Consider the following 9,878-nt stretch of genomic DNA (forward strand, 5'->3'; position numbering starts at 1 on the left):
ATCTGCGTATCTGAGGTTATTGATATTTCTCCCGGCAATCTTGATTCCAGCTTGTGCTTCTTCCAGTCCAGCATTTCTCATGATGTACTCTGCATATAAGTTAAATAAGCACGGTGACAATATACAGCCTTGACATACTCCTTTTCCTATTTGGAACCAGTTGAGAATGTTGGACCTGGTCAAAATCTAGAGTTTATTGTATTCATAAGGAGCAATATAAAGTTCTTTTTCTTTTAGCATCTTTCATCTCGTTTCATCAAGTATGCGTGATTTTACCTGCATATATATTGCACTATCAGATTAAAGTTTGGGGAAAACAATTCAGATAAACTCAGTGCAACAAGAATGCAGGTCTAGCATATGACATTTATTCCCTTGTTCTTCATTCCATCAGTCATGCATTTATGTATTCAGTCATTCATCCACTGTTACACGTATTTTTTGAGCTTCTCTTCTGCACCAGACACAGGGCAAAGAGGCCCTGGAAACTTAATGGTGAACAAAATATATTTGTGCTCAGCTGTTTAGTTGTGTCCGACTCTTTTCGACTCCTTGTATGTAGCCCACCAGGCTCCTCTCTCCATGGGATTTTCCAGGCAAGAACACTGGAGTGGATTACCATTCCCTTCTCCAGGAGATCTTCCTGATCCAGGGTTCAAACCAGCATCTCTTGTATCTTCTGCATTTCTTTACCACTGTGCTACCTGGGAACATAGTCACTACTGTTTGCTTTCAGTGTAGTGGTGGAGTGATCATACAGTAACGAATTTAAATCGCAACTCATACATTCAGTCAAGGAAAAGTATGTGGTTCAAGCCATTCCACAATATGGTTTTGAACCAACTGGAGATGTTAGAGGAGTGATCCATCTCTCAAGGTTTAAAAAGTAAGATAAGTTACCTAGGTAAGAAGGAGAGAAAAGAACATTCAGAGCAGAAGGAATATGTACAAGACCTTGTAGCAGGGGAGAGCAATGAGAAAAGGGCTGGAAAAAAGGCAGATGGCTGGGTGGTGAGTTAGAAGTAGCAGAGATGGGGGGGCGTGTGTTTGCTAAGTCGCGCCAGTCACGTCCGACTCTTTTCAACTCTATGGACCGTAATTCACCAGGCTCCTCTGTCCATGGGATTCTCCAGGCAAGAATACTGGAGTGGGTTGCCATGCCCTGCTCCAGAGAGAGGTAAGGAGAGGTTTAAAAAGTGGGCGGGGGTCGGATCTTACATGGTCTCCTGGCCTGAGCTTAAGGATTTTGTCTTCATTCTAAGAGCAACAGGGAGGCACAGAAAAGAGGGTGCGAGCAGCTCAAAACCCCTGCCCAGTTGCTAGTGAGACAGCTTCATCATTGTGTATGACAGATTCTGCCTTAAGTGCTAGATGGCGGCACGACTCTGCTCACCTATGCATGATTAGTTTTTCTATAGTGAAGGATGTTATTTATTTATTTACTTTTAGGCCATGCAGCATGTGAGATCTCAGTTACCCAACCAGAGATCGAACCTGTGCCCCCCACATTGGGAGCATGGAGTCTTAACCACTGAACTGCCAGGGAAGTTCCCTCATTAAAAAACAGTAATATGATTTCAATCTCAGCTATGTTAGATTTCAGATTTTTCTTTTAAAGAAACATGACTCCATCATATTTGTTTTGAATCAAACTAGAAACCATTGCTTTTGAAGACAGGAAATGTAAGGTGTACTTCTTAACAAATAAATAGGCCGATTTTGCACATCCACAACAGAATAAAAACCTTTGGCACCTAAAATATAAAAGGTATGAAAGAAAAGGTTTAGTTTATGATCATGTGTTAGAAATCAGGAGACCTGGGTTACGTGACTGTGGGAAAAATTCTCTAACTTGGCTGAGTCTCTGTATTTTTCACCTAGTAAATGAAGCACTGGTCTAAATTATGTTCTTCTAAGTCTGAAATTCTATCCACCTTAAATACATTCAAAAAGAAATATGTACATGCCACTAATTTAATGTAAAGAGAATAGGTCTTGCTGGCCTACCTGGGCACATATTTGAATAAAGTTGTGTGAATGGGACCAACTGAGACTTATTCTGGATCTTAAGACACTTTCAACAAACTAAATTTGAACGAGCAACACTACTGTTTATTGATTAGCATACCATGTGCCAGGTCTTTTGAACATTATCTCATTCAATCCTCAGAAAATCCTTGTGAGATAGGTGTTTCTTTCTTGGTCGGGGGGCTTTGCACACAGCATACAGGATCTTAGCTTCCCCACCAGGGACTGAAGCCACTCCCTGGAGTGGAATTACCGAGTTTTAACCACTGGACTGCCAGGGAAGCCCAAGATGCTGCTTTTTAAATCTTATTTTACTGATGAGAAAAAGCTGACACAGATACGCTCATTTGTCCAAAGTCATACCATCAATACATCTCAAGATCTGACCTCAGAACTTGTCCTTGTAGTCATTATACGATGTATTCTATTCACTGAAGAGGTGAGATTTTATCAATGACTTACCAACGTTGAGTAGAATAGAGAGAAACTGACTAGACTTATAAATATGGATTTCAAGTTATGTATAAGTGATCTGAGTTAAGTACCGACATTTTTAATAAGCTACCACATCTTAAAACTGCTTACCTGACTTGATTTAACTAGTTAAACATATGGTAAACTGGACAGTGTTGTGGAGTGGCACTGTCATCTAGCATATATGTTAATATGTCTTTCCTGTATCAATAGGGGATATGCCTACAGAATTAAACCCCTATGCTATACATTTAAACTTCCCAGGTGGCCCTATGGTAAAGAAGCCACCTGCCAATGCAGGTAGATGTAAGAGACCCAGGTTCAATCCCTGGGTCAGGAAGATCTCCTGGAGGAGGGCATGACAACCCACTCCAGTATTCTTGCCTGGAGAATCCCAGGGACAGAGGAGCCTGGCGGGCTGCGGTCTGTAGGATCACAGAGCGTTGGGCACAACTGAAGCAACATAGCAGGCAGCACGCATACATTTAAAGGGGACATTAAATGAGCAACTTTTATACTTCTCTGGCTTGTCATATCTTGAAAATAAACAGTACTGAATTTTGTTTATTCTCCTGTCTTAAGCTCCTGATACCCAAAGCAAGAAAGCTGGCTGCCAGACATCAGTGTCTTGGGAACTGACTAAAGGCACTTAAACACTGAGTTATTGCTCCTGTGTTGTTCTGTCTGCGGCTCCCGCTGCTGGGCACACTTGGGGTTTGATGGTCACATCAAAGTCGGTAGACTGTGTTGTGAGACCTGGTCAGCATGAGCCAGATAATTCACGGGTTTATTGCTGAGACCTGTTCTCCTACAGTCACGGTCAGGTAGTACTTGGTGTTTAGGTATGCTGTCTTGGTGTGACACATATGCCTTAAGCCTGCTTAATGCCTCAGCAATTGTGGACTCATGGACATCTTTTGGGGGCTTTTCTGTACCTTGAAAGGGAACGCAGTGTCCCATCAAGCCTCTTTATTGTAGCGATAAAGGATGTTGTCACCAGAGACAATGCTTGCCCGATGAGCTTGATAGTATCCTCATGAGATGATAGTACCCTTATCCGAGGTCACCAGGCTGTATGTGGGTTTTGACGTTACCACACTCCACCATTTGCACTATGCTATGCTTATCTTTCGGCTGTCAGAAATATGTCAAAATAACAAAATAAATTTGACAGTGGCTGCCTGTGAGACAAAAAAGCGACTGGCTTAGTTCCTGTTTGGAAGGTGGCTGGTGACTGTGACTGAGAAATGTGTTATGACGATGGTGACATATGGTCTCTGTACCTCTGTGTTTTACCCTCCTGACTGTGGCCACGTCTCATGGGAAGCCTATTTAAAGCAGCTGTGCTGGGACAGACTGGCTAGGATATGGGAAGACAACAGACTTTGCTGGCCCAGGAGAAAGTCTACACGAGCAGCTACATGAAGCTCTGTTCATGTTGTTTTGCTGGGGAAAAAAAAAGTCTTTGGTTCTCTGCACTTAAGGAAAAAGGCTAAAAAAAAAAAAAAAGCAATGACAGACATAGAAAGCAGGCAGAGTTTTAGTTTTATAATGTGGTAAATAATATTCAGCTCAACAACTTATAATCAGAACAGGCGGGATTAACTCAAAATACTCAGTTGTTTTAGGAATTTGTGAGAAATATAAAATTTATCATCCCACTTACACAAGTAAAACATTATGAATAATAGCCATTCTTCTTTGCAAAATAGCTTTTCTTCCGCATGAGAAAATTTGACTTTGTTTTCACTGCAATGAAAACACAAAATGACTGCAATGCAAGCTTAAGGCAAGAAACTTTAGAGTTAACTTGCCTCTTTCAGTCCCTTAAAAAAAAAAAAAAAGCTTATGAGGCATTCTGTTACATGCATATTTCATTTCATATGCATAAATCTCTTCATTCCCACAGACTAATAAAATGACAACAGAGGTCAAGGATACAGAATATTCAGTTCTCAGAAGACTGAGAATTTAGAGGCATATAAAAATGTCTCTGGATATAAGATTTTTGAAAAATTATACACATATAAACTGTTAACAGTTATAGAAAGCATGCTTAACAGCAGGTGGAAAATTTTAGGTTAGTTAAAGAGCCCTTCCTGATAACAAGACTTTTTAGAGTGAGTGGATTACTGAGCAGGTCTTCATAGGCCAAACGAAGAGTGTTGTTTTATGACATGATGGACCTGGAATGCATAAACATTCAGAATAATCCATCATTTTCCCCTCAAAAAAAATCCCTTAACTTTTATATCTAATGGAAGACAGGAATTTTTTTTCAAATTCAATTCTCTCAGCTATCTAGCCACTATTTTGCCTCACTTTTGTCAGCCACCTTGACTGAGATCATAGAATATTTTTTGATAGCTTTTACAGAGGGTAACTTCACTGATTAAGATAAGCAGTTCAATACTTTAACTCTCAACTGCTTGACAGTTTAAAGTTAAAACCAGGGAACTGCCAAAATAATTTCCTTTTATGTTGCATTATTATAAAGTGCAGTTATTATTTTTTATCCTTTCATATACTAAATGGGAGAGATGATAGTGATTTTTATGCTAATTTACTCGTCTTTAGCTCAAAGTGATCTCAGGCAGGTTGAAACTTTTGGTTAGTCTGAATAAGTGAGTCCAAAAGTTCTGCCAGAAGCTACTGCCTAGAGGTCAAAGGTATGGGCTTAAGAATCAGAGAGGCCTGGGCTGACTCACAGCTCAAACTGCTAGGTTTGACCTTGGAAATCAACCTCTTCTCCATTCCTAACATGTAACGATAATAAAACTATCTCCTCTATAGGACACTTAACCAGGCTTCAATGAGGTAACAGATGTCAAGCACTCGACATGGAGCTTAGCACAGAAAATGGAACAGTATTAATAGTATTACGACATATTTGTTTCTAGACTAGTGATTTACAGTGAGTTGTTGATTCTGTCAGTCTTAAAAGAGGACCAGACTCCCTGACCAACCAACCCCATTCCAGTCTGTTCTTCTAAAGTTAGAAGAGGGGGAGAAAGTGCCACCTGGTACCTGAAAAGCCATTTCCTATCTGCCTCTGGCCTCTTGTACAAGACTGTCTATGGAAGCTAAGGGACTTTTCTTCTTTTAAAGATATCTCATTCAAGTTCAAAGACTTATCCTTCACTCCAAAGAACACAAGCTATAGTCACCATTTATGATGTCGTATGTGCTGTAATGCTTTGTTGTAGTTGCTAAAATATTCACAACCTCGGTTATTGCTTAGATCTTAAAAGAATTACAAGGGGAAGTCAAACTCCTTTCTTCAGTAAAATGCAGAACTAGGAATAGTCCCATTGGGCAATAAAAACATGAAAAGCTTAAAAAAATACATCTATCTTTAGATCATTAAACCATTACAAGGTCAATCCAGATTCTTTGATTTGACTAAGACTCTTGCTGATATTTTTAAAGAAAGCTAAATCCCCCATGTTTTAATCTATGTACATTTCTAGCCATGGACTTTTAAAATCACATCTGAATATATTATTATTGTATCACCTCAAATGCAAGATGCAATTTTTTTAAAAGTTTCACACTTTGGAAATTGGGATATGTAAAATTATGTTGTGGTGGTACTTTTCCTTAAAAACTTAAATAGTGTACTTTGTAATTAATGGAGTCTTAGACTTACAGAGATATGAAATTCTAAAATCATCTTGCTTTGTGATTACTCTTACCTTGCATTAATTATTGGTAAAAGGGACAAGTTAAATAAATAAGAAAGATAATTTAAAAGGCATCTTTAAGACTGAGGATACATTTGTACATGTGGATTATAAGCCAACAATCTGGTTAATATTTGGACTCTAACCATTACTTTAAAAGTCCCTTAGATTTTTCCAAATATGATAGGAAATGTCGTATTTGTAATTGCAAAAGATCCCAAGGAGAGAAAGAGCCTCCCTAGCTAGTTTCTAGAAACCCCTTTCCTCATTTTCAGGGCACCTGTTTCTTTTGAGGGTCCCTGTGAATAGCTAGGGTGGCAGTCGTACCCAACACTGTCAGGCTGCAAGATCACACAGCATTGGAAAGTGAGTGTACACAGCACAACGCTGGGCACACAGGAGCTATTCAATAAACACTTTCTGGTTCACTGATGTGAAATACAAAACTGGGTTCTAATTAGCCACATAGAGCTTTCATCATCTGGGGAGAACTAAATTTCTAAAATTGTTCTTTTTTTCTTTTTCTTTTTTTTCCCCCCATTAAAAATCCTTTAACTTTGGGACCAACTTTTACCCAACTAAAAGCCACCAATAAATCAAACCCTAAAAGTTCTTTTTCCCTTGAACTATAATTTTTTTTTAACTATTTTGGTAGTGAATGCTGAAAATTCCCACCCTTAAATGCAGAACACTGCTTTCACAGAACACTGAATCAGAGAGGGAAAACTCAATGATAAAGTTAATAGAATGAAATACGATGTTAAAAATTGAAGATGTAAAACATTGATCAAGAACCAATGAAATTTAAACGACTGAAATTACTGATGATTATCTTTAGGAATACTGACAACCTTAGCAATTATGTAACATGCTGGCTGGCAAATATTTTAATCAACTAAATTGAAAAATAATAACCAATATCTAACTGAAACAGGAAGAGAAAAAGATGAAAGAAAGAAGGAAGAGGGGATTTACTTTCAATATTTAATTCAAATTAAAAAAAATCCTGATCACTAAAAGTTTACAATCTACAAAAAGTTATTTGAATGCTGTCATTACAACAGGCACAGAATCAACTATTAGATCCTAAATCAAAATTATTTCTATGCCTGTTATCCACAAATCATGACTAAGAAACAAACTCCAAATACCACTAAACCCATTTTGTTATTTGTTACCTAATCCCATCAGAGCTAACTGACATAAAATAACCACAGAGCTTACAGACAAGGAACAAAGATGACCTGTTTTGGCTCATTTTTTTCACCCACTTACAGAAAGAAAAAATAAACTATATGCTTGATTTTTCAAAATTAAAATTATTTAAGAGGTCTCCCACTTTTTCCTTTAACTCTAAGCATAATTGATAAGCATAATAAGAACATTAAAAAAATCTTCTATGTTTGGCCCAATAGTTTCAGAAACTCTGAGAGAATCTATTTTAGGCTTCACTGAAGAAGGGATCCCTGCATAGTTTCTACAGCATCAAAAGAATCTTGAGGTAGGTACAGAGCATGTGATATTTTAAAAACACTCTATAAATATTTGAGTTACAAAACGTATGACACAAACTCATTACCCTACGTTCAGTATACTATTATTTGACGTTCTGCTATTTGCTCTTTTCCAAGAACTATGCTAAAAATAAAAGGCAGAGGAAACCAATCACTTCTTGCCTCCAAATGGTGTCATACTCACCTATACTTAATTGATTTACAAATTCAAATACCTGTTATTTTCAAGGCTGTGAATTATACCAAACGACTTAGAAAAAGAAAAGCCAAGGCTTAATTTGTTAGTGAAACAAGGCCTTTCTTGAAATTCCTGTAAACTTTCATTCTGCAAAGCAACTCATCCACATTAAAATGGTCAAAAAGGACTTCATTTAATTAGTGATATGTAGACTTTTGCATAGAAAAAGGTTACAAAGTAATGCATAGAAGACTAGGTACAGTAATTTTTAAAACAAATATTTAAAAGTATAATTTTGCATAATGTTTAACATTCTCATAATGTTTATTGCTTTCTCCACACAGCAGAGAAATGAAGTGCATAAGAATACATGCTGTGTCTTTGTCTTTCAAACATAAAATCTCATGTGCTCAATTTCAAAGTATTAAGAGATTATTTTGTCGTTAAAACAAAAACAAAACCAAAACACATTATGTAGCACTAGTCTAGGCATGGACAAAAATAATTTATGTACATCCCATTGAATACATTCATCTTGATTTGGGATCAAATGCAATCACAAGCTTGACAAAGGACATTTAAAAATCGTGGCTTTTCTCTTACCATTGTTCTCTCCCTGCCTCATCACTTTCAGAAATGCAACTTCTCTCCAAAAGGTGACAATAGATTTTACATGTTATTGGGATGAAATCAAGAAGATAAATATGTAAAAATTGTCCAAATGATACAGAATAAATTAAACTTTTACAACCAGAGAGTTTTCAAGTTGGCATGAGTCAGATAGCCTCTGGTGGGCACATAGTAAGTAACTGCCTCTAGGTGCACTCTATAAATGCATGGTTTATAAAAAGAAGCACCACGTTTTGAGCCATGAAAGAAAATGCCTGGGGGTTTGCAGGCAGGGCAGAAATGCTTGTTAATCTGAGCACTGATGTAATAATTGCTTACACTAATGCATTGCTAAATGTCACCACTTGGCAAGTCTGTACAAAGAAAGCAAACTAAGATAAAACTAGGACTTTCAACTTGAAAATTATTTTCAGCAATCCTTTTGGCCAATAAAAACCTGCTGGTTTCAACAGAGTGCTCTTCTCTTGTATTGTACTAAAGTATCTGCAGCCTAATGCAGGACTTCTGTCCCTTATCCTTTCTTAACCCAACCTCTACACTCTTCTTTATTTGTGCAATGTTGTATGTTCAAAAGAAAACTTTACTAGCTCAGGCACTTATGAAACACAAATATTTTTTCCCATCTAGTTTCAAGAGAATTGAGTCAGGTCATTTTTCTTCCCCAATTCAGACATCCTGATGCACTGCTGGATGGTATGGTCCATATATTTTCCAGGAAACTTCTAAATGGAAACAAGTGTGAAGTTTTCAAAAGTTGCTGATGTCAAGTTACAAATAGCCTTAAACCAAAACAGAGGGAAAAAAAGATACCACATTTCCACTTGTGAGATTTGTGTCTCAAACAGCTTTACTGTTCCTTTGTGGGTCTGCAGACATCTCTATGGCTACTTCCAGGGTTGCAGAGGTTTTAAGCTGACTCGGAAATGAAGGACATTCAGTTGCTACTGCGAGGAATTCCGTGAAAACTTAAAAAGCTCCTACTTCTGTGCCCCAGGGTCGATAAGGTTTACTGTTTGTTCCACTGCCTGTCTGCTGAGGGCTGGATGTGGCTGATACCGACAAGGGCGGGCTGATGGCTGTTGCAGCTGCCACGGCGGCAGCTGCGTTTGGGGGGAGCATGGGGAATGCCCCAGCAAAGGACAGAGGGAAGCTGTGCGCAGCTGCGGTGGCCGCTGCCGCGGCCGCGTGGACAGTGGCGGAGAGGGACAGCAGAGAGGTGGAGAGAGGCGGCACACAGGGGGCGACGCTGCCCGTCGAGGGCATCCGCAGGGCGGAATCCGCGTGGGCAAACGTGGCGGTGAGGAGGGCAGAGCCATGGGCAGGAGGCACTTCCGAAGTGGTGGAAAGGCGACAGGGCGTGGACTCCGAGGC

The 9,878-nt window shown here is 38.7% G+C and overlaps 1 protein-coding gene across 1 annotated transcript in view; it reads right to left on the reverse strand.

Moving 5' to 3' along the window:
* Positions 1-7,160: 7,160 nt before the first annotated feature.
* The window catches only part of HEY2 (hes-related family bHLH transcription factor with YRPW motif 2), a 12,083-nt gene continuing 9,365 nt past the window's right edge, over positions 7,161-9,878 (reverse strand). The window contains exon 6 of the mRNA XM_010861952.1: positions 7,161-9,869. Coding sequence (XP_010860254.1) covers positions 9,474-9,869 — 396 coding nt within the window. The 3' untranslated portion in view covers positions 7,161-9,473. The remainder of the gene's footprint in view (positions 9,870-9,878) is intronic.

The sequence above is a fragment of the Bison bison genome, unplaced genomic scaffold (assembly GCF_000754665.1).
Source record: "Bison bison bison isolate TAMUID 2011002044 unplaced genomic scaffold, Bison_UMD1.0 scf7180017864473, whole genome shotgun sequence".
Taxonomy (NCBI): Eukaryota; Metazoa; Chordata; class Mammalia; order Artiodactyla; family Bovidae; genus Bison; species Bison bison.